Source organism: Phyllostomus hastatus, unplaced genomic scaffold (assembly GCF_019186645.2).
Source record: "Phyllostomus hastatus isolate PE091 unplaced genomic scaffold, TTU_PhHast_1.1 phas_contig_147, whole genome shotgun sequence".
Lineage (NCBI taxonomy): Eukaryota > Metazoa > Chordata > Mammalia > Chiroptera > Phyllostomidae > Phyllostomus > Phyllostomus hastatus.
Genome location: NW_025333603.1, coordinates 9867540 through 9891534, shown reverse-complemented (window position 1 = coordinate 9891534; position 23995 = coordinate 9867540). Strand labels below are relative to the sequence as shown.

The following is a 23995-nucleotide window of genomic DNA, read 5'->3' as shown; positions in this document are numbered from 1 at the left end:
AAGATGAGGAGGTCTGGGCTGGGGTAATGGGGATGGAGAGAGGAGGCAGGATGAATGAAGAGGACTCAGTAGGTCTTGGGGAGTGAGGGAGTGAAAGAAAGGGAGGCCCTGAGGGTAAATGCCATCCAGGTCTGAGGTCTGTGGCTCAGGGGATCCACTCCTAGGGCCGTGGGCAGCACATTCTGGCTGGAGAGGGTTACCTGGAGCCATTGGACCCCTGCCCAAACCGCCCTCCCAGAGCCTGCCTGAGTCTCTGCATAGAAAATGGGCTGTCTCAGTTCTCCCAAGACACTGCCTCAGGCCCTAGTTCTCCCCAAAGGCACTTTCCCCAATGTTTTCAGGCCATCAACACACAGATAAATCCTCCTGTTGAATCCATAATGTCTTTTATTAATATATTATGCTACAAAAATATTTTTGGCAAAATAACATTAATAGCATCTTTCTTTGTCTTCTATTATATTCTTAAAGAACTCTTCATGATAATTCACAGAGGTGAGGGGGAGAGGTGACTGAAAGAACAGCATCACGAATATTTTCAAATACATTAAGATCGGAAGTGTGTGCCGCACAGTGAGAGTCAGGCAGGGACCTCCTGTGATCTCCTGGAGGCCCAGGAATGGGGCAGAAGCTCTGCTTCCTCTGTTCTGGGCTAGAACTTCCCTTGGCCAGGAGTCAGGCTCTGCCACCCCAGCTATGGGGGCCCAAGATGTCTGAAAGCCCCACCAGAAACTTTTTAGACTCCGGTCCCATTCAAAGGTCCCTTTCCCTTTAGTGGGACTTGGGAGGGGCCCTTTGAAGCATGCTACTCTGTCACCTCTTCTGCCTGCCACATGCTCCCAATTCCATGGCAGCCTGTGGGTCTTGGGAGAAAAGCTGAGTACCTCACCTTCATGGACCCCCAAAATTGCACACTGCATTTGCCCATCCCTCCAGAATACCCTAGGTAGGAAATAAGGCCTCTGTTTGACAAATGAGGAAATGGAGGCTCAGAGAGAAGCAGGGACTTGCCCAAGGTCACCCAGCAAAGTGAAGGACTCTCAGAGTATTTCCTTTTCTCTGGAAAGGAAAAGATAAAGTCAGAGAAAGTGTAGGGGAAGCTCCTGGGACAGGGACAGGTAAGGTTCAATTAGCTCTCATGACCCCTCTGTTCCCTCCCCCAGGGTCAGGGGCAGGGAGGCAGTGAGCTGCAAGCTGGGACCAGGGCCCTGTGCTCTGTTCCTGCCTTCCTCCACAGCCCAGCAGTCTCCCTATCCCAAGGCAACTGGCAAGCCTGCCAACTCGAGTCAGGCCAGGCTAGGCTGCTGAGGAACTGTGGTGTGAGGCTGGACTCGTTCCTGAACCTTATTGGTTTAGACAGCCAGCCGGGTGATATTTTTGGCTGCTTAGATGAAATTTTTTTGAAAAATAACAATGTTCAAAGAACCTGAGCATTAACAGAGGCAGGAGGGACTCTCGATGTCATCTACTCCAGTCCTTTGCCAAGACTTCAACTCTCTACCAAGCCTTCAGCCAGGGGGCCTACCGCCCCTGCTCACACACTTCTCCTGACAGGAAACTCACCATCTGCAGGGGCACCTGTGCATCCTTGGACAACTTTGGCTTTATACAAGAAACTATTCCACCAGCAAAGCTACTGTCTGCCTCACTCCTTCCTTCCTTTTCTTCCTTCCTCTCTCCTTTCTTTTCTACACAGCTATTGGGTGCCATCTTTGTGTCAGATGAAGATACAAAGGTGAGTTCATATGACTCTTGCCATCAAGGAGCTCACAGTCCAATTGGAGAGCAGATGTGCAATTAATCAGTCTCAGTGGGTGTTGTGATAGATGTTAAGAAAGCACACAGGAATCACAGGGGGCTTCCTGGAGGAGGTGTCATCTGAGTTGATCCTCAAAAAAATGAGCAGTTAGGGGTAAGAGAAAGGAGTTTCCAGGCCTAGGAAGCGGCATGTGTGAAACATTCTGTCTATTCTAGAAATGACAAATTTGGTTCAGTCTGGTCAGGACAGAGTGGGAGAGATGAGAAATGTGGCTGGCAAGTCCAGGAGGACCAGATCACAGAGAATCTAGAATGCCATACTGAGGACTTTGGTTCTTATCCCACGGCCATTGAAACACTATCATCAGCTCCAGTTCTGTTTTCTGCCACACAGGATACCATCAAAGCTGCAGTTCCCAAGTAGAACTTCTCTTGTGCGTCAATGTGTTTTTCATAAGCTTTCCTTTTGGTGGAGGACCTTTCCTTGGGATCTGTTGTGACAGTGGCACCAGACCGAAGACTGGGCAGGTGGAACAAGGGTCCTGAGCCTCTAGGTTTGTCCAAGTCTGCTTGAAGCCAGGAAGTAGAAGACAGAGCATTCAGCATGAGGAAAACTCGCCAATGGCCTTTCCGAGCAAAGGCAAACTTGCCAGTCAGTACAGGTTTCCATGCTTCCTAGCCTCTGGCTCTTTTGAATCTCAGAGATGGTGGGATCCTTGATGGCCCTGTGTAGCTCCTTGCAGCCCGAGCATACCCCTTCACGATCCCTGCCTTCCCCTGGGTGCTGGTGTGTGAGAACAGCCTGGATGGAGGAAGACTAGAAGACATGGCCATGCTGACCAGCCCCAGAAAGCTCCTTGTCATTCAGTCAGGTTTCCTGAGAGACAGGGGACCTAAAGCCACCACTAACCTACTGCCTAACCTCAGGCAGATCACTTAACCTATTGGGTCTTAGTCCATCCACCTTCTGTGCCTGCTTCAAGGTCAAATGTGAAAGCCTTGAGAAGTGTACACAGTGCTCTCAGAACAACAGGGGCATTTTATGAGGCTAAGCACATAGATCATGCTGGAAAAAATGTCAGTAGTGGTGGAAAGATCATTTCCAAGCATGTGAGTGGCTGTTGATGGAATGGGGCTCTCCGGCCCAGGACGAGAGAATGCACGTGCCCCAGACATTCTGATTTCTGTCAATGTGCCTCAGGTCTTCTGGGATATAAGCAGTGAGTTCATTTCAGTTCAAACCCTGGCCAGTGGGTGGTCCTCAGAGGTCAGCAAACTCAGGCTGCAGATGTCTGACCCACATTGGCTCTGGCTATCCCATCGGCACACGTCCACCTGACCAGTTAGCCCATCCATCTTTCTTTAGATTATTGAGATTATTTGAGGGAGAGTTCGGAATCCCCCAGTCTGCCCAGAGGAGGAATCCTGGGAAGACTAGGGCAGAATCTGCCTGGTCAGGGGATTGGACAGGATAGCCTCAAAGCTCCTTCTAGGAATCTAGGACTGTGCTGCTTGTCCATCTCGATGCAGAGCTCCTCTAGGTCAGGAAAGGTGGCTAGAATCGGGCCCAACACAGAGGCGGGCACCATGTGTGCTCGATAATCACACACTGCATTAATTTACCTCTTTGGCCCCATGCCTGGCACAGATCTGGGCACGCAGTCAGGTGCCTGGACTGTTTACCCAAATGCTTCATCTTTAATTAACCTCAAGTTCCATCTCAATACATTGCATGCCACACTCTGCCCTGAACAGAGGGAAATCTGGCCTGTGTGTTTCTAATTCCTTTACACTTATCTCATCCAAATAGTGCTCTGCACGATGTGTTTGATGTCCCCCAGGCCTTCTGAGCCTGCTTTATAAGTCAGCTAAGTCCCTTCCTGCTCAGAAATAGGAAGTCACGTTTCTGCCAAGGATAAACCCTGGCTGGGGTCAAGTTCAGTTTACAGCATGGTGCCCATGGGGCTGGATGGACCCTCTAAAGTAGAGCTCAGGGCTCCTGCCAGGTCTCAAGCTCAAACACATCCATCCGGGGCTGAGCTGAAAAGAATTAAGCTGCCTGCCAAGATGCCAATGGGACCCTGACCATCCAGTGAGCTGCCCTGAATTCTACTACCCCAGAAGGAAGATAGCTGCCCCACTGGGCACGATGGCACTGAGCTAACCAGTCACCACCAGGCCCACGGGAGAAACAAACCCATGCTGCAGTGATGCTGGAGAGCACTGGCTTGGGAGTCAGCAGACACCCAGCTGTGCAGCCCTGGGGAAATTCTTTCCCACCCCCAGGCCTTATTATTACTCTTACAAGTCTTATTATGTGTCAAATGAGGGGTTCTTTCTGTTCTTGTGTTCCAGGATCCTCTAACTGTTGAGCCGTTAACCCAGTGGGGGTTCAGGGCTGGAAGGAAGGCAGCCACACTGGGTCTTCTGCCTTCTCGGCCACAACCTTGGGGGCAGAAGAGTGAGGTCAGTCTCTCTGAATTGTAGTGGCCTGACTGCCCCATCCGGCTGTCTTCCTGCTTCCCAGGCTTCCCACAGATGCCCGCTACTCCCTATCCTCTGATTTGGCAGAAAAACCTCTCATTGGCTCCAAGATGAGTTGGGGCATGGGACACGTGGCGCACACAAAGAACCCTTTGGCGAGAGTGACCAACATGAATAACTGTAGCCAAACAGACTCTTTGGCTGGAGTAAGAAGCTTGTGCTGGCCCAGTGGGGTGAGGCCTGCCTCCCTGGGAGCTTCCCTGTGTAGAGAGAGCATGGCAGAACGTGATCCAAGAGACAAGAATCACTTTTGAATCACATTGATCTGGGGCATGTTTTGGCTGGGTGACCTTGAGCAAGTCCCTTTACCTTTTTAGGGGGCTCAGTTTCCTCATCTGTGAAGTGGAGATAACTGCCTCTCATAGAACTGGTGTGAAGACCAGGGATAAAGTGAGTGTGCAAAGTGCCTGCCACACTGTGGGCTTTGGACAAATGGTGGCTTTCATTACAATTGTTGCCATGTGAATCCTAGAGCCCCTGTCCCTGAATTGCCCTTCTGTGCCCACTCCTGTCCTTCAGCCCAGCTCATTCCATTTGGCTGTGACTTTAGTAGCATCTCCTATAACCCAAGCTGGATTAATGCTGTCAGAAGAGAGAGGCCTGGATTCACATCCTGGATCTCCCACATGCTGTATGACCTTGGACAACCATCACCCTCTCTCTGGATCTCAGTTTAACCAACAGGCACACCGGGCTGGGAAACCACCTCCCTCAGTACCAACATCCCTCCTCTACCCCAGTGCTTTGGTCAAAACACTTACCAAGAACTCTGGAGGTCTGTTCACAGACACCCAGGGGTTTCAAAATAGCAGCATTCTCTTTCTGAAAGTATCTTCCCAGCCCTAGGATGCATCCAGGGGAGGGAAGGACCGTCAGCATTCACATCTCTGACTCCCAAATCCAGCTTCACAAAAGCTAAGCCTGTCTGCCTGCCCCTCCCTCTGAGGTGCCCACAGTAGGAGAAGCCAAACCCAGACCCTGGAGGCTTCCACTGATCCAGGAGGAAGCAAGTTCAAACCCACTGTCTGCATGAGGTCACAGGTGTCCTGACAACCTGGGTTCACCTCCTGGGTTGGTGTTGGGGCTAATTAAGGGGTTATTAACATAGGCCACATAAAAATAGTTTTATCAGTGGAATAAATACATTTTTCTTTTTTTAATATGGACACATATTTTACAAAAGAACCCCATAGCACTATGGGAAATTAAGATCCTTCTACAAAAAAGAAGATGTAACTTGGGCACAATAAAGCTCTAGTGTTCTAACGGATCCCATCTGGACTGCCTGCCAGTGAGGAGTCAGGCGCCCCTGGAGGTGATGGCAGGGGCAGCGGGGTGTGGCCACAGACCCTCCTGTGGTTTCTCTGGCTTCTCTGCATGGGGCAGTCGAGGTCAGGAGGGCCTAAGAGTGTGTAGCAGAAAAGAGGCTGCAGTGCTGGTAGCGATGACAATGGCAGGGAGGAGGCCCAGGGCCGGCTGCAATCTGGCAGGCGCTGAGCTGCTGGCAGAACCTGGCTCTTCCTGCTGCTGGAGCTGGTCAGAGAGCTGGAAGGAGGGCCTGGCGGTCCCAGAGCTGTGCGTGGGCTGGAGGGGCAGCGGGGGTGGCGAGGCGGTGGTGCTGAGAGGAGAAAACACATAAACCCTGAGTGACTGCTCAATAGCTCCATCCTGGGCTGTACCCTTGGGGTTCAGATATGATCTTATCAGATCTCTTTTTTCCCCTCATAGAATGCAGAAGAAAGCAAGGTGTTCAGGCAGGGAAAGTGAGCAGCCCAGAGCCACACAGCAGACCACTGAGCTGCTGAGGCTGTACTCTCCCTCCTATGCCAGGCTTTGGAGGAGGCTAGGCACTGCAGGCCACAGGGCTCAGTTCCACTCAAGGAATCTGGGTCCCAGGCAGAAAGAATTGAAGTGTTATAGAGGGAGCTATCTGGGGTCACCGTGGGCCATCAGCCTTCACACCTGTGCACACAGCTGCCATGGCCCTCCTAGTTCCCTCCCCTCCCCTATCTGAGATAAACAGAAGACAAAACACACACACACCCCATCTTGTGTTGCCAGCTACCATTTATTGAGAGTGTATCTGGTTCTTTAAAGAAACTTTTACAGTGGCTCGCATCACCGCTTTCACCAGATGAGGCTCAGAGAGGCTACATGGTGACTAGGCAACAGAGGAAGTGGAGGCAGCACCTCCATGGGGCAGGAGCCCTGGGGTCAGCATAGCCACAGAGGGTTTTAGTGAAAGGTACAGTCCTTCATGAACTTATAAAAACAGAATCCAGTGTTGGAGGTCATGGTTAAGGATGCTGGCTCAGGAAAGCATATGTGAAAGGGCGGAAGGAAGGAGTGACATAGGGACAGAGCGAGACAGAAAGAAAAGGAGATCAGTACAGAAGGAATTGGCAGGCTGAGGCCAGCACCTGATACCACTGGGAAGTGCAGGGTAGGACAGGGTGCAGGACCACATTACCAGCTCAAGCCCTAGAAAGAGAGGTAGGAAGTTATGAACAAAGAGAGGGACAAGGTCTGGAGATGGGAAGGGACAAGACAGAGACTTAACAAAGGTCACAGGGGGGAAGGCTCTGGGATAGAGAAAAGGCCTGGGACCTGGAAGTGATGGGCACACTCTCCCTGTGGAGCCCTGGACAGAGGGAGGCAGATAGACATGTGGGCAGAGGATCCAACAAACCCCACAGTACCAGAGGGGCAGGATGGGAGGGGAAAACCAGGGGCAGAGGGCACACAGCGGAGCCCGAATCCAGTGTGGGGCCTGAAAGGCCTCCCTGAAGAGGTGACTCTGCAGTCACCTGTGAAGGCAGCAGGTCTAGCTTGCATGTGGCAGAGGGTGCTCCCAGAGGAACAGAGAAGTACCTACAGAGTGGGGCCCATGCCAGCTCTGCGGGAAGCACTGCAGGAAGTAACTTCTGCAAGAAGCACTTAGCCTGAAGTAACCTCTATTCTTCATGACAATCCCATGAGGCAGGTACAACTGTTATCCCATTTTACTTTGAAAAGACTGAGGCACAAAGGGCTTAAGTAACTTGCTCCAGGACACAGGGAAAGGAGCACACAGTAGGTGCTGGGTGGGTAGGAAGCTTGCCCCTCTCTGGTGTCTGCATTGTGTGTAGCCTCCAACGTATGAGACACTGTTCTGCTTTCTAGGGATTTCCCTCCCTCCCAGACAGGCTGCTCAGTCCCTGACACTTCTGGGAGCCCCCCAACCCTACCTTACCTGAATTTGCATGTGCTGGTTATAAGGTCCCGACAATTAGCCAAAATCACTTGGATGAGATCTATCATCACTGCCACAGCCCAGCCCCCCACCATATGGCTGGATGCCTCTTACACAAGCTGGTTCAGCCTCAGCCTGGGGGTGGGTGGGTAAGGGAGACTGGGGTCACCAAGAACAGCCCTGTCTCCACATGGGCTGGGACATCTGCTCTGGGAGTGGGGTCCAGACACTTGGTCAAAGCAAAGTCCTCACTCCCTGCTTGGTTTCTCCCTCTCTACTCTGCTACTGGTCATGCTCCAACTACAGGATCCTGTTGAGTCCTTGCATGAGGTAGAAGCTGTGGTCCTCTGCTTTTAGAAATTCCCAGAGGACCTATCAGGAGAGGAGGAAGCAAACTCTTGTCACACACAAAGGACAGAGGGAACATGTTCTGCACAGAGTGTGTGTTTGAAATGGATGGAGTAGGGAAGGACACGGTGGCTTTGAATACCCCTTACAACTGATGAAATCTGGCCTGTTGTGCCTCCTATCCCATGTTTCCGGCCATGTGCAGCTCCAGAGAGCTGTCCTGGTCTGGTGTCAGCTGACCTTACCTTCCCTGGCTCTCCCAGCACACACCAACCCTCTCCAGTCACATCTAATGTCCTGTGGCCAATTTCCTACTCCCCTCTGAATGCAGACTCAATGTTTCCTCACTTATAGGCCTCTGTCTTACATTCTCCAATGCCATCTGGAAGAGTTCAAGCTCCCATAAAAACTTATACATTCTCACACTATGCCATGGGCACCTGTTAGGGTACATGAGGTCTGAATGATGCCAGGCACATGGTGCTCTGTGGTGTTGGCTATATGTATCATCATTATTAACATGTTTGCATGTATCTCCCCCACTAATGACATCCTCCATTTATGGAGTGTTTCTTACATGCTGACAGGCACTGTGCTTGATGCTAAGCATGTGCCATCTATTATTCTTCCCATTTCCAAAATGAGAAAACTGAGCCTGAGGGAAGTTAGGACCTAGTGGTATCCTGGGAAGTCTGTTCCCCAACTTGACAGGGCCTGGGTACCGACCTCACTGCCTCACTGAGTGGATGAGCAAGTGTGTTATATGGGGCCCATGGGTGAAGCATGCTGCTTGCTGCTGAGACCTCAAAAACCCACACCCAGCAGTGTCACTGCCTCAGCCCCTTCTCTTTCTTTCTTTTCTAATAAAAAGACCCCCATCCCTGCACACAACACAGGAGTTCATGAAAGTTCCTCCCAGCTGCTGCCCCATTCTTCAGCCTGAACAGCCGGAAGGCTAGGAGGGCTGGCTGCAGAAGAGCCTGGGGTGCCACTTGGAGTACCCAGAGTGGGGGCCCAGAATGGCCACAGCCAGCCCCACAGGACATCAGAAGGAAGAGCAGGTAGGAGTTATAGAAACTATATATCTCACAAGGCACCAAAGGCATTTGCTTTCACACTTTGAAAACCAAAGGTGCAACCCCCACCACCCCCCTTGGAGCCTGAGTGGGGTTTATTGCTTGGAAGGAGTCCCAGGGAAATGGGGAAGGTGGCTAGTGGGGGCAGAAAGCCCCTCCAAATGTCCCACCTCCCCTGCTTGCAAAGCTTAGTCCCCCAGTCCAGATCCCCCCACGCCTCCCCTACCCCGATCCATGCTGGGAAAACTGTCTCATGGCAAAGTGGCCTCAAAGCCAAACCAAACACTCTGAGTGTTCCCAGGCTCCGCAGACGGCTGGCACCAAGGGGCCCAGTCTGCTCTGAGCCGACAGGGCCTCTTGAGTGGGGGAAGCAGGGCCCCATTCTAGCCTGCTCTCTGTTCCTGCTTACTGTGTGACTTTGGGCAAGTCCTGTCCTCTTGGCCTCAGTTTCCCCATGTGTACAAAGAAGGAGCAGAAATGAGCCATGGACTCTAAAATGTTTTCTAGCAGCAGAAGCCAGAAGTGAGATCTTAGGCAGAAACCCAAAGTATAAAGTACAGAAAAGCAGGGCTGGTGCTGGAGACAGTGTCACATGTCTATCCTCTGAGGGCCCTCTGCAGGGCTTCCTGGAGCAGGGGGCCAATCTTGGCATTACAGGGCCTCCAAGAGCCATATGGGGTGGGTTCTGGGAGTCTCAGAATGATGGCTTTCTTGCCAACACAAGGCGCTGCTGGGCTGTGCCCTGGGTGGCCTCTGCGTGGGCTCTGAGGAGACAAAGGGGAGATGGAGCCTAGGACAGCAGGGCCGGGGAGACGGGTGGCCCTGCTGCCTGGGGGTGGAGTTCTCCATGTGAGACCTCACCGCAGTTCCAGCACGGGCCTCTGCCTCTCTGGGACAAGCACGCCAGATGCAGGCAGACATCTAAAGTGACAATAAAACTTCTGGAAGAAAACATAGGCAGTAAACTCTCTGACGTTTCTCTTAGGAATATTTTTTTCTGGTATATCTCCTAGGACAAAGGAAACAAAAGAATAAACAAATGGGACTACATCAAACTAAAAAGTTTTTCATACCAAATGAAAACATCAACAAAATGAAAAGACAACCCACTGAATGGGAGAATAACTTCACCAATGATACATTTGGTAAGTGGTAAATATCCAAAATTTAGAAGGAACTCATACAACTTGATGGCAAACAAACAATTAATCAATCCAATTAAAAAATGGGGCAGAGGACCTGAATAGACACTTCTCCAAATAGAAGTATGAAAACATGCTCAAAGTCACTAATTTGCACCAACAAAATGCAAATTAAAACTACAAAAAGGTATTGCCTCACATCTGTCAGAATGGCCATCATCAATACATCCACAAACAACAAGTACTGATGAGGATGTGGAGAAGAGGGAACTCTCGTGCAGTGTTGATAGAAATGCAGGCTGGTGCAGGCACTGTGGAAAGCAGTGTGGAGGTTCCTCAGTAAATTAAAAACAGAACTACCTTATGACCCAGCAATTCCGATTCTGGGTATATATCTGAAGAAATCCAAAACACCAATTCTAAAAGATATGTGCACCCCTATGTTCATTGCAGCATTATTTACAATAGCCAAGATATGGAAGCAGCTCAAATGGATAGAAAAGAGGTGGTACATATATATAGTGGAATATTACTTGGCCATAAAAAGAATAAAATCTTACCATTTACAACAACATGGATGGAGCTAGAGGGTATTATACTAAGTGAAATATGTCAGAGAAAGACATATACCATATGATTTCACTTATACGTGGAAACTAAAGAACAGAGTAAGCAAACAAAACAGAAACAGACTCATAGACACAGAGAACAAACTGAGGGCTGCTGGTGGGAGGTGGGTGGGTGGGCTGGATAAAAAAGGTGAAGGGATTGGGAAGTACAGATTGGTGGTTACAAAATAGTCACAGGGATGGGAAGTGCAGAATGGGGAACAGAGTCAATGCAATTGTTAGAACTATGTATGATGCTAGGTAGGTACCAGAATTATCAAGGGATCACTTTGTAAATTGTATAATTGTCTACCCACTATGCTGTATGCCTGAAACGAACATAAAATAATATTGAGTGTCAACTGTAATTGAAAAATTAAAGAAAATAAAGCGGTGGGTTTACCTGCAGCTCAGTGTCCCGGTATCTAAGACCCACAGCAACCTCCGGGCCCGTGGCCACGTGGTTTTCCTCTGTTGGAAGTTCCTCACCCTCCCCTCAGCCTCCAGCATCACTTCTGAGCCCCAGGCCCTGACCTCCAGCCCACACTGACTAAATGCCTTTGCAGGCACAGGCAGGTGGACTGTGGCTTCAGGGCTCTTTTAGCTGCGACATAATGGGGCGTTGTCCCTGCTCAGCTACAACCTGAGACTCTTCCTACTCTGGTCCCCACCAGCACTTAACACAGACCTGGGCATCCAGGAGGTGGCCAATGTGCTCCCGTTCAGTGGGATGGGGAGTGTATTTTGTAGTGCCTGCCTAGTGGGTCATTTAAGGCTGTGAGCCTAAGCTGAGGTGAAGGCCTGTGAGCCGATTCTGCTTTGTGTGTGTGTGGCGGGGGAGGGGTGCATCTTAGACCATCTGAGAGTCAAAGGCTTAGTCTGCCCACCAATGCTGAGGACAACTATGACTGAGTGTCAGTGGTCTGATGCCAGCTTACCACTGTACAAGCACCATCTCATCTACCCTCTAAGCCTCAAAGCAAGTACAAGGGGCAGGGGTTTGAACCCTGTTCTGCCTGAATTCATCAGTGTTTTTATTCACTGAGGGATCTTGCTTCCCATTTCTCATGGGGGCATCTTCTACCTCTAACCAGATGGGGTCCTGACCACCTGCAGAGACGCTGCTCACCCTGGACAAGGGAGAGGACCTGGCTGTGCTAGGAAAAACTGAAGCTGGAAAACTTCAGGGCAGGAACGGCTGGCTGGCAGGAGGGGTGCAGAGCCCACACCAGAACCTATGGGCTGGAACTCTGAGGGGCTCTGGTCTTCCATTCAAACTTCAGGGGAAACTGAGGCCCAGAAGGCAATGACCCCTTGCACATGTGTGTCCCCCTGTGCCTCCATAGTGGCCCCCACAAGGCCACTGCATCCATCACATACTAATGTCCCCCTCTGTGCCTTGCTCCAGGCCATGTCCAGCTCCTCCCTGCACTTGCCCCATCATGACTGTCCTTCCAATCCTGGTGGCCTAGCACTCTGCTCCCTTGTTTGTCCACCCCTCCCGACAAACACACACACCTTGTGGACTCGGAGAACAACACAGCTGGCATGACCTTCAAAGACCAGTCAAAGCCCCAACTGCACACAAGGAGAAACTGAGGATTGCCACAGACCTGACCTTACAGGAGTGGTGCCCTGCACCAGGCTGGCCAGCATGGGAGTGGTCCCTGCCCTGCTGCCCCCTCCTGGCTCTCAGATGTGCAGCCCTCTGCACCATTGTGCAGCCATCTGCGGACACAGGCTCAGCCCTTTCCATGGGTCCCCATAAATCATCATGCCACAGGCTGCTGCTTCTCTAAACTTCCTCCTGTGTGTTTACATCTCGGGTAATGAGGGGCGAGGGGAGGCCAGCCTGCTCCAGGTGGTGTCTTGCCCAGGCACTTGCAGCCCCCACCTCGCTTTCTCCTTCCTTCTCTCCCGCGGTAACCCACAGAAGTCCAAGCCAGATCTGCTCCCCTGGGGCTCCTGACCTAGAAACACAGGTGAGGAATTTCAGTCTGTGCAGCTGTGCCAGGACAGGACCCCTGTGGGCCACTGCAGGAGGGCAGGGAGGGGAGAGCAGGGAGAGCCATGGCAGGAAGGGAGAGCTCAGCCGGGCAGGCCAGGATGGGGAGACACTTGCCAGGCAGGGGTGGCAGGGGCGTTTGCCTGGAGGTTGAACAACTGTGACCCTTAGCATGAGACAGACCTGCGTGTGCATTCTGACTCCACACCTGACCTGCTGTGTGGTCTTGGGCAAGTTACCTGGCCTTGCTGGCCTTGGTTTCCTTGTTTGTCAAACAAGGACTCCTGATAAGGCATGTGGTAGATGTAAGTGCCTCGCACAGAAAAAGCTCAACAAATGTCCACTGGCACCCACCCCAGCAGAGAGAGAGGCAAGTACAAAGGTGGGGAAGGGGGCTGGGCATGACCTGCTGAGAGGGAGCCCAAAGCCTGGCAAACACAGGGCCCTTAGTACCTCTCGGGAGGAAGGGCAGTGGGTAAGGCAGGAAAGAAGGTGACAGGCACTGCATCTGGCAGAGCTTCAGGAAGATAACCTGGTGGTGGCGGGAGCTACAAAGATCTGAAGCAGACGAGCAGTGATGTACTAGGGCCAGGAGACTTGTTAGGGCCCTGTTGCAAGACTTCAACTGGCTGGAAGATGAGCTGGGGAGAGAATGGAGAGAAAGGGATGGAGGGGAAGGGATGGAGGGAAGGGGGTGGAGGGGAGGGGATGGAGAGGAGGGGGTGGTAAGGAGGGGGTAGAAGGGAGGGGATGGGTGGAAGGGGATGAAGTGGAGAGGAGGGGGTGGTAGGGAGTGGGTGGAGGGGAGGGGATGGTTCCAGTAGGATTTAGGGGAAGAAAATGAGAAAACCCTGAGTGTAATGAAAGCTCCAAGGAAAAAGATTTGGTTAGCTGGGCAACAAATGGGCCCCCAGGTCTCTCCAGAGAGCTCTCCTCTGTGCCCTCTTGGAGGATTGGAAACTTGGGTCCCTGAAGAGGATAGAGTGAGACGGGGGGTGACATGAGCCGTGCCCTGCACCCGGACCTCTCACGGAGCCCAGGGCCTGCTTCCCTAAGAAGCTAAGAATCAGTGGGGACACTTTCAACAAATAGGCCGCCTGTTGGTGGAAACTTCCTTCTCCAACCCAACTAGATGGGAGAAGGTTATCCAATCATAATTTACCTGCTGGGACTGAGAGGGACTCCCTCTTGCCAAAGAAAAGCTGTTTTCTTCTTCTAAAACCAGACTCTGTGTTTCAGAGCTACGTGTTGTGAAAAGGAAACAGTTTGGGAGTCATTTGCCCGAATTTACCTTTCAGACATGGTTAGGTGCTAGAGGTCTGTTGCTGGAGCTGACAGCCCAGCCTCCTGTCACCCCGTGGGCTGGCCCTGTCACTGGCCAGGTCTCCTGATCACCAGGGAGGTTGGTCGAGACTTCGTGACCCGCTTGATTGAAGCACTTTATGGGCTGCCACCACCTCCCTAGCAGTCTGGGGCCCTCCCCAGGGCTGAAAGAAAGTAACTATGCCCTCGCTCCAGGTTTGAAGGGGGTGGCCCATGCTGGGCATGTGAAAATGTTGCAGCCAACACTACTGCAGTGGTGCCTCTGGCAAGGGCTCAGCAGAAGTACATTACCCAGGAACCCAAGTCAGGCGCCGTAAGCCAACCCACAGCCAAAGGAGCAATGGACTCGACTCTTATTTACTGGAAGTCTCTTTAAGATCATGTACACCCTGCACTTTAAGAGAGTGGACTGGACTATGTCAACCTTTGGTTGATGACTCAGAGACCTGGCTGCAGAAGGATCGTGCCTGAACAGAGCAGGCAGCAGCTCCTGATTTCTGTGTGACCCCAGACAAGCTCCCTGTCCTGGGCCTTGGTTCAACATCTGTAAATGCAGAGCTGGGTCTGCATGTTCTAAAGCTGTTCAGAAGAATGTCCAGTGTGCATTCAACACATGGTTCCCCAGACCCCTGCAGGTGCTGATTCGGGAGGTCTGCGGTGGGGCCTAGGAACTTGTTTAACAAGTGCCCTGGGTGATTCTTTCTGAGGATGCTGAGGAAACCCTGGATGGTGATCTGCAGGGTCCAGACAGAGGCTCTGTGTCTCCGAGGGCCCACTGCTGGGTATGACATCCAGAGCTGGGCTCCCACAGTGAGAAGGTCTCTGCCTTTCCCTGATGGTCACTCCCTGAGACATCCGGTGCTCTGGTGATGCAATTCGCTAAATATGAAGATTCTTGCCCAAATGTGGAACCTAAGGAGACTGCTCTGTACTAAGCCTGCAAGCAGAGGTTGGAAGACAGTATCCTGGTTACAGCAGGAGCTTTGGTGACAGGCTGAAGGGGTGGTGCAGGGTGGCAGGAGGGGTGTGTGGTCAGAAGACATGGAGGTATCAGTACAGTAGGGCGGTTTCTGCACCTGCCCATTGTCACCAAGGTTTCTCACGGATTCCCCATCCCTTGCTGAGACCAAGCCCACAGCATTAGGGCACCAGGTGTCCTTTGTCACCTCTCTCTTGCACAGGGGTATCCCCTCTGCAGCCTCCCTGCCAGGGTGTCAGCCACTCAGACCTTCAGGCACAGGGACCTCCCAGCCTTTTAATATAACCAACCTGTTTTTTTTTTCCTGGCTCAAATGGAGCCTGCTTTGCACACCAGGTGCATCCCAGGAACTTAAGGGCAAAGCAGACTTGTGGCCACTGCACTTGAAGGAGGCTTCTGTTCTCTCATTTTAAAAAGGAGGGGGTTATACTTGCTCTCATTTTGAGAATAAAAATGAAAAAGATGCCAGTATGCTCTGTGAACCCTGAATGATGAACAGGAGGACAAGCCAGCCCTGAGGTCCCATGGGGCACTCGCCTGCCATGCTTCCTCAGAGCAGGGCTTGCAGATGACAGAGCGTGCCTGACGCTAGGGGGCCCGAGGGAGGCTGCCTGGGAGAGGCACCCCGCTCCCAGCAGACCTGCTCCTCCCCAGCTCACCTGTCCTCAATGCGGACCCAGAGGTCATTGAACTGCCGTGGCCGCTGGTGTTTATTTTGCCTCTTGTGCCACTTCTTCTGCCGCCCAAACTCCTCCAGCTGGCTGAGGCTGTCAGGGAGCAGCAGGTGTGGGGACAGGGCTGGGTCCTCCTCCTCAGGTGGGGCAGTGGAGGTCACGGAGGGTGCTGTGGGCACAATAGCAGCTGGGGTCACTGGGGCTGGGCTCGCTGAGGTCTCCTCAGATGGAGGTGCAGGGCTCCTGGTGGCAGAGCTGGAAAGGGCAACATGTTGCAGCATATCATTCCCATGTGACAGGGGAGACAATTCAGTGGGCAAGTTGTCGTGGCAAGAGAAGGCACCAGAGTATCCCTGCTGGGTCTGGAAAGGTTAACCCATGAAAACCATAGTCTGGTGCTGACAAATGGAGCTTCGACTCCTTCTTTCACTGATTAACTCAATAAATATTGAACATTTACCTTGTACTAGGCACATTACTAGGAATTGGGCAGAAGAAGTAACCCAGACAAAGTCCTGCCCTCCTAGAGCTCACAGTGTGGAGCAGAAAATGGAGAGTGAGGCATCCAGGATGTCAGGTGGTGATGACCACTGGGGGGACAAAGCAGAGACGGGCGGAGAGAGTGGGGGGTGTGGTGCTGGGCAGGGAGCGTGATCTGGTCACTTCGGTGCTGCTGCGGGTGACATTGGAACTCAGACTAATCTGAGGTGACAGAGTGAGCCATGGGCGGGGCTCTGGCTGTGGGTCTCATTCATTCAACAAGCTCTGGCTGAGGGACTTTGGTTGAGTTACCTAACTTTGCTGTACCTCAGTCTCCTGCTCCAGAAAATGGGGATCTACAGCCTGTGTGCCAGAAGGGAATCATCAGGATTACATAGGTGGACACAGGAAAAGCACTTAGAACAGCGCCTAGCAAATAGCAAGCCACTGAAGCATTTTAGTAATTAATATTATTAATTAAATATTATCATTGTTGCTTATGTCATTCAGCCAACCATCCCTTCATGCTTGTAACACACATTTGCTGAGCACCTTTCTGGAAAGGTAGCATGGTGTTAGGCAGATTAGAGCCCCAGTTGGGGGTCGGTAGACATGGGTGCACATCCCGGTTCTGCCCCACAGGCTGTGCGACTAAGGGCAGGTGACACATTGTCTCACGCAGCAGTCAGCTGTAAAACAGGAGTAGCAGTGCTACTTACTTCATGAGGATGGATGAAATGCCTGGCACATAACAAGCCTGTCTGTAATGCTGGCCAGCACGCAAATGGACCTGGCTGTAGCAGGCACTGAAGTGTCCATCAGGTGTGTGCATGTGATTCACGTTCCATACAGAGGCATATGCAGACACCCCTTAGCCTGGAAACATCCTCTGCTCCTCTCCCTTTTGTTCTCTTCTTTCTGAGGCCCAAATGGAATTCCTTTTGGGGCCATCTATCCCTGGGAGAAGGCTGGCCATGGTTTCGGGAATTGCAAAGGTAAGGTGGCACCCAAGGCAGCAAGCAGCCTGTCCCCCCACCTGACTCCTATGTGCATGATGGGTGAGGGGCCTCTCTCTCCTTGAAGGAGAGAAGGCCATCAGCTCAGCCTGTCCACCCCCAGCCTCCACGGCAACTCCAGATTCCCAGGGTCCAGGAGATGCCGCAGATGCTGGGGAGATAATTCAAAACAGGCAGACAAAAAGATGGATCCAGGAAGCACCTGTGGCCGATGATGTCTTTTATTGTCGGGGCCTCTTCAGCATCCCCGCTCCTTCACCCACCCGCAGGATTTCAGCCTGCACTCGGAGACTCAGGCTGAGAGCCCTCGGAGCAGGATCTGGATGGGGGGAGAGGAGTGAGGGGACCCTCGTCAAATGCCCAGGCTCTAGATGAACAGGAGCCGAGGCAGCCTCTCCAGTCTGCCTCCTCTCCAGTCTGCCTGCCACCCCCGCCCCTACCCTGACCAGGACAGATGCAATGAGCTTCATAAGGTGAAGGTCTTTGTCCTGTGTGGGGAGCTTGAGGAATGCTTTGTCCCCAAGGCCACCTTGTTCCTTACTCCTCACACACATGGCTGCCCAGGCCTAGTACCATCTGATTCGTATTGCACTAAATGTTCAGGAAGAGCGGTCTTGTCAGGAGGTTCAGAAGATGAGAAGAGGAAGGAGTCCAGCGTGAGAAAGTTTGTAAGTTCCTCTGGAAGAGCCCTGGAGACAGGGGGAACAATGACCCTGCGCAAGGAGACCAGGGGCCCAGTGCCCTGGGTAGCCTGGGCCTCATCTCTGCAGAGTGCAGAGTGGGCCTCAGCCATTTCTGAGCACTCCCACCCTTGGGCCCACCCTGAGCCCCAGAGAGGCACAAGGTTATGAGCTTAGGGAGGCCCTAGACTGCCATGTACACCAGCTATGTATCCTGTAGGTGACTTCACCTCTCTGGGCCTCAGATTCCTCAATTTTAAGGTGAGGGTACTCACAGTTCCTACCACACATGATTGTTATGAGGATTCAATAAGTTAAAAGCACTCAGAACCAGGCACACAGTGAGATATTAACAAATATTAACTATAATTATTCAAACTTCTTTTGGACTCTGAATCTTATAACGTCAGGGACAAGGGCCCAAATTGCACTATGGTTGCCCTTGTGGGCTGGTGAGGACAGTTCTTCCATAAGGGTTGGGTGGAGCAAGGGCTACAGGACCCTGCAGCTGCCCAGGAGACACATCTGCAGCCTGGTGCTAGCACTGTGGGACACACGTGGACCCAGCTGACCCTTGCCTTCGGGCAGCTCCTGGGGTGGCGGAATGCCCCAGAAAGAGAGGATGGCCCTTTGAGTGTGGTCGGGTGCTCTAGCAGGACAGTGGAGGCAGGTGGGCACAGCCAAGCAGCAGCAATGGGGAAAGTGTGGTCAGAAGAAGGTGAGGACTACAGGTGAGTAGGGTGGGGACACAGGAAAGAGGCTAGGCCATTGCTCAGGCTGACCATAGTCCCATCTCAGTTCAGGGCTCCAGAATCCCCCAAATTCTCTAGGCAGCCACCCAGGAGACCTACAGAGTCCTTCCTACAGGGTCCTTCCACCCCAGCCGATCACCAGTCTCTAAATCCTAAACACCTCTCAAAACTTAACTCTCCTCCTATTCGCACCACACTGCCAGGCCCACCACCCTTACTTCCTGCCACAGCTGTGCTTCAGCCTCCTTCCCAGTCTCCCCACCTGCAGCCCAGCTTCTCCTCTCTTGGGTGCCAGGTCAAGGCTGGTCCCTACAAGGTCCCATCTCACCAGAGGCTTCTTCACAACTCTTGCCCCAGGCCTGAGTGGGAAGGCAAGATGCAGCCCCACGGCCCATGGTCAGGCTGGCCTGTGGTCAGGTGCAGCCCGTGGACTGGCAGCGGCAGGCCAGCCAGTGCCACCCCACAGACTCCTGCTGCTCACCTGCGGATGGTCTGCCCTGCGGGTGTGTGTTCCACCTCCAGCCCTGCCTGACGAAGGACATCAATGACTGTATTGTTCCCCAGGAAGTGACCTGGAACACAAGAGACAAAGTGGACTCAGTCATCTGCCAGTATGCCAGCAGCTGGGGACAGTCTCACTCCCGGAAGTTGACCCTGGCCGCCAACTGTCCAGGTCTGGACAGCTTTCAGCACTCCATGAGTGGGCGGTACATACGTGATGCACTTGCTCTGTGGTCTACACTGAGGATACAGGTGTAGCTCATATAACCCACAGACCCAGATGAGATCAGGAATCACCCTTCTTCAGCGGGATGCAGGACTGAAGTCTGAGAGCACAGGGAAGGCTCCCAGTTAGGAAGGTTAGAAAGGATCCTCAGGAGGCCAAGGGACTGTGGAGACAGCAGCTGCTGGGAGCCAGCACCCTGTTGGGCCTCTCCTGCTCCCTGACCCTCAGCCTCCCCACCTGGACAGCATGGGCAGAGTGGCAGTGGCCCCTGGCGCCCTCCCCACCCATGTGCCTGCCCTGCGGCCCACTCCCACGGGCAGCTCCCTCCTGCTCACTATTCATCCCAGAACCTGGGGGAAATCCCTGCACTGTTACTGTAATTGCCTGTGACGGGTGGTGACAGGTGGGAAGCAGAGGGTCAGCATGTTGACAGCCCCAGGGGGGTCTAAGCATAGAGAGTAGATAGGCTGTGGGGGAATGGAGAGGCTCCTGCACAGAGGAAGCCAGGCTAGGGGGTTGCACAGTGGCTGGAGCAGAAGGTGAAGTTCATAGCCCTTCACCAGCCAGCCCTCCACCCCACGGCTGGTTTCAACACTCCTGTCAAGTCCCCTACCCAGCAGTCTCTCTGGCCAGCCTGGCACAGTCCCTGAAACCCACCTCTGGGTCACTGCATAAGATTACTAGCTGGGAACAGGAGGTGGGCTCTAGATCTGGACTTACTGTGAGACCTTGGGCAATCCCATGATGCTGGAATGCCATTTCTTTCTGCGTACAAGGGAGTGGGCTGTATGATGTCTATGGGTTTCCCTAGCTCTCGGATTCCATGGAGCAGGCTTTGTTTGACTCCAGAGACCTTTATGAAAGTGAGCTCTGCCCGCCTCCTTCTCTCCCTCTCTCCCTCCCTTTCTCCATCTACCCATTTGATAGACCCAGAGTGAGTGCATACCTAGTGCTGGACAGTGGTGAACAGATAGGGGCCTGTTCCAGGCACTTGCAGTCTTGAGAATCAGGCTTTTCTTATCCAGGCACTAATACTATGATGAAGGAAGCACACAGGAGGCATTTACTCCAACCTGGGATTAGGGGAGACTTCCTGGAGAAGGCATCACTAGCTAGGTGATGAGGGTAGTGGGGTGGCACCAAAGGGAGGGTGTTCCAGGTAGGGGGAGCAGCTGGTGCACAGACTAGGAGGTAAGCGAGGTACTTCTGGGAAGCCAGCCACAGAAGATAGACAACATGGGTATGACAGGCCCGTCCAGGCTCTGGCCCTACCCAAGGCTGTTGAGGGCAGAAGACACAGATTCCTGCCAAGGTTGTGGGTCTCCACTACGTAATCCTGAGCAAGGGGTTTCTCTGCCCCCAGCCTGTATTCCTGTGTGTCACATAGGCATGCCTCCCTTCAGTCCATAGCTTGGGCAGCTATAAAACCCTAATGAAGCAAGAAGAGTGAATGTCCTCTGGAAAAGCCCAATGTGCTGTCCCGACCAATGAGCTAAGCTGGCCCCTCGCTGAGGCCACAGAGTCATCCCCATTCTTGCTTGTCCCCGAGCATGACTGGGCTGGAAGGGGCCAGGGTGTGGCAGCTTCCAGTGCACAGGATGCAGGAACTCCTTGCCAGCAGCTCTTGGAATCCATTCCTGGCAGCAAAGCCAATGCCTTTCCTGCCTCCTTGGAGACCTGTTTAAAGACAAGGGCTTCTAGGCCCAACAGTGGTCTGCCTGGAGGATTTCAAGAGCTGCCAGGGACAACAGCCCGCCTCAGGCTGCACAGGAGCAGCAGTGAATATTTGCTGAAGGCCTTGCAGCTGCTCCAAAAGGAACATTCCTGGGGCTGGCGAAGTGAGTATATGGAGAGGCCAGGCCTTAGCTGGGTCTTGAGCATTTCCCAGCAACATTTCCATGTCCGGTGAGCACCACATCCATTCCCTCCACCTCAGTGGTTAAAGGTCCCTATTGGGCAGCTTAAGACCCTAATCAGAAGACTTTAGATGCTTTGAGAAGTTGGAGGCAATCAGGAAAGATGATTTCAAATTGCCATCCCTCTTTAAGCCACATTCACCTTCACCTCCTTCCCTCCAGGACAGGGAGAATGGTGTCTTTCCTGTCCCTGCCTGGCACAAGGCGGCTCCCTGCACGGCTCCAGGAGGCAATTTTCCCATGAGGCCATGCCCTGGGACTGTACTGTGCTAGCTGTTCACTCCTGAGCTCATGTTCCCATCATCCAATATGGGGTTCAGTTTTACAGGACCACATAACACCGTCCTATCCTGGCTCATCCTCCTCTCCCTGCTGCCTGTCTGTCCTCTTGGTGGGGTCCTCTTTCTCCTGCCCAGTAGATGTGGGGACCCCTGAGAATCCTGTCCATGGTTCTCTTTTCTTCTCACTCTCCTCAGTCTATGGGCAAATCATCTACCATATGGTTTCAGTTGCCACACAATGCTGACCACTCTGGAACCACAGCCCCAGCTCAGACCCATATGTCCAATGGCCTACTGGACATCTGCACCTAATACCCCCCAGAGCCTGCAACATCCAACTTAGCCTCTCTTCTTGCAAGGCGTCTCAACTGAGCTCTGCTCTCTAAGCCAGATGGGCCCTGTCTTGATTCTCTGTTCTCTCTCCTCATCCTCATCCACTCAGTCATCAGAATCCCCCTGATTCTACCTCCTATCCATGCTTGACTCTGGCCCAGGTCACTGTCACCTTCTGCTGAAATAACCTTCTTCCCTGCAGCTAGAATGACCTTCCCATACCCTAGAGTTGCCTCTGTCAGAGCATGTTCCCAACAAGCCGTTTGATGGGACACTGTGAGCTTTTCAAGGACAGGTGACATGCCTGATTCATCTGTGACCCAGGGATGAGTCCAAGTCTGGCCCCCCAGTGGTAGTTTCATGATTGTTGAATGAATGAGTGACAAAACCTGCTACTCTATATCCTTTCCATGATCTCATCCAACGCTCAGGAGACCTGAGCTCATGATCCCCTCCCCTTGTAGCCCTGGCCAGCCCTTTGGTGTTGCTCATGCAGATTCCACCAATCCCAAGAGCTTGGCTCTTAGACCTGACTCTGAGTCAAGGCCCAGTGCATGCTGTCCCCAGGGGCTGGCAGACAGGGCCTAGGCATGCCTCCAAGATCAGAAATCCTGAAACTGGCGCCACACCCATCCTGGAACCTGCAGGAAGGTGTGGAAAGTTTCCAAAGGGGCCCCTGGTGTTGTTGGGGTTTAGCCTCTGTGGCTTGCCCAGGCTCCTGGGGTCTCCTGGCCACCGCTCAGCAGCTCCTTCCAGCACTGACAGCTGTGCTCTGGCCAGCTCTCTGCAGGAAGGCACGTTCCATTTCATCTGCTGAGGCCATGTGGATGAGGAGAGGAGGAAAGAGAGGGAGGACAGTGGGAGTGGGGCACACAGAGACACAGAGACAGAGTCAGGGAAACACACAGAGAAAGAAGAGAGGGAAACACACAGCAGAAAGAAGAGAGAGATATCACAGGGAGACGGGAGCTCAGGACACAAGGAAACAGAGAGGAGAAAGACAGTGGAGAGGAGGAGAGAGGGGCCCAGGCACAGGCAATAAGAGACATATGGAGACACAGAAACAATGGTAGGGAGAGAAGGAAAAGGAGAGACACCCAGACAAAGAGAGAAAGGAACAGAAGGAGACAAGGATAGTGCAGTGAGATACAAAGAGACAGAGACAGAGAGAAAAGGAGAGAAAGGGTCAAAGAGGAGAGAGGAGAAAGAGAACCCCAAAATGGAAACAAGGGGCATGGTGGAGATGAGACTAATCTACTAAGGACATCAGAGACGGCTTCCTAGAGGAGGGGCCCATGCAGTCAGAACTCCCGGGATGGGCAGGATTTAGACAGAGATGCAAGGAGCAAGATCATAGGTCTTGAGAATAGTGGGGCTGGTATGGTGTTGTCTCTCCTGACCTGCAAGCCACAGTGCTACTTAAAAGGCATTCATATACAAACAGGGAAGGTGCCCTGCTCTGAGTGAGCACAGCCCGGCCATGAGTGAGTGCAGAGAAAAGGGCTCTTCTTCTTTTGGGCCCAAGCTGGCCTGTGCCAGGGCACAGGGCTCAGTGAACAGAGAGCATAGGCTGGTTATAGCCCAACAATACCAATTTAGCCTCCGACATGGAAAGATAGGGTGGGACAGAGAGAAGAATCCTATCCTGGGGTTAGGACAGAAAACCTAGTTCAACAGCCCCTTGGCTATGTGACCTTGGGCAGCTTCCTGGATGGCTCTGTGCCTCAGTTTCCCCATATGGTCCAGAGGTCCTCCCACTTCTATGATTTCATCACCTGATGACCTGAACACAAACTCCTGCTTAGTGAGCCTCCTGGGTCATGAGGCTTTTCCAACATTCTTTCATTTCCTCCTCACAGCAGCCTTCGAGGTCCCCCAGGTTATGAGGGAACTGGAGCCCAGTGAGGGGACGTGACTTGCCCAGGTCACACAGCTGGTGAAAGGTGAAGAGATGTCCTCACTCATCGCACGTCCCTGCACACCCACTCTGAGGTACTCGTGGCTGTAAGGGATCCTGAGTTCATGTTTTGGGGGCAGGAAATTGTCAGAAACATGTGTACCTTCCAAGGTTCACCAGATTGGAGGGAAAGTGTGTGAGTGCTCAGCAAGGACAACCCACCA

At 52.7% G+C, this 23995-nt stretch overlaps 1 protein-coding gene across 8 annotated transcripts in view; it reads right to left on the bottom strand.

Moving 5' to 3' along the window:
* Positions 1–23995, bottom strand: part of TRABD2B (TraB domain containing 2B) — a 253527-nt gene that overhangs the window by 43665 nt on the left and 185867 nt on the right. For 3 of the 8 annotated variants that reach the window (XM_045857718.1, XM_045857747.1, XM_045857736.1), the window contains exons 5-6: positions 19099–19189; positions 15675–15944 (exon numbers count right to left, since the gene is read on the bottom strand). In XM_045857718.1, the coding sequence (XP_045713674.1) occupies positions 15675–15944; positions 19099–19189 (361 nt within the window). Of the gene's footprint in view, positions 1–369; positions 5921–15674; positions 15945–19098; positions 19190–23995 lie in introns of those variants that run through there. The other 5 variants (XR_006787860.1, XR_006787859.1, XM_045857714.1 and 2 more) reach the window with 5 other exon arrangements.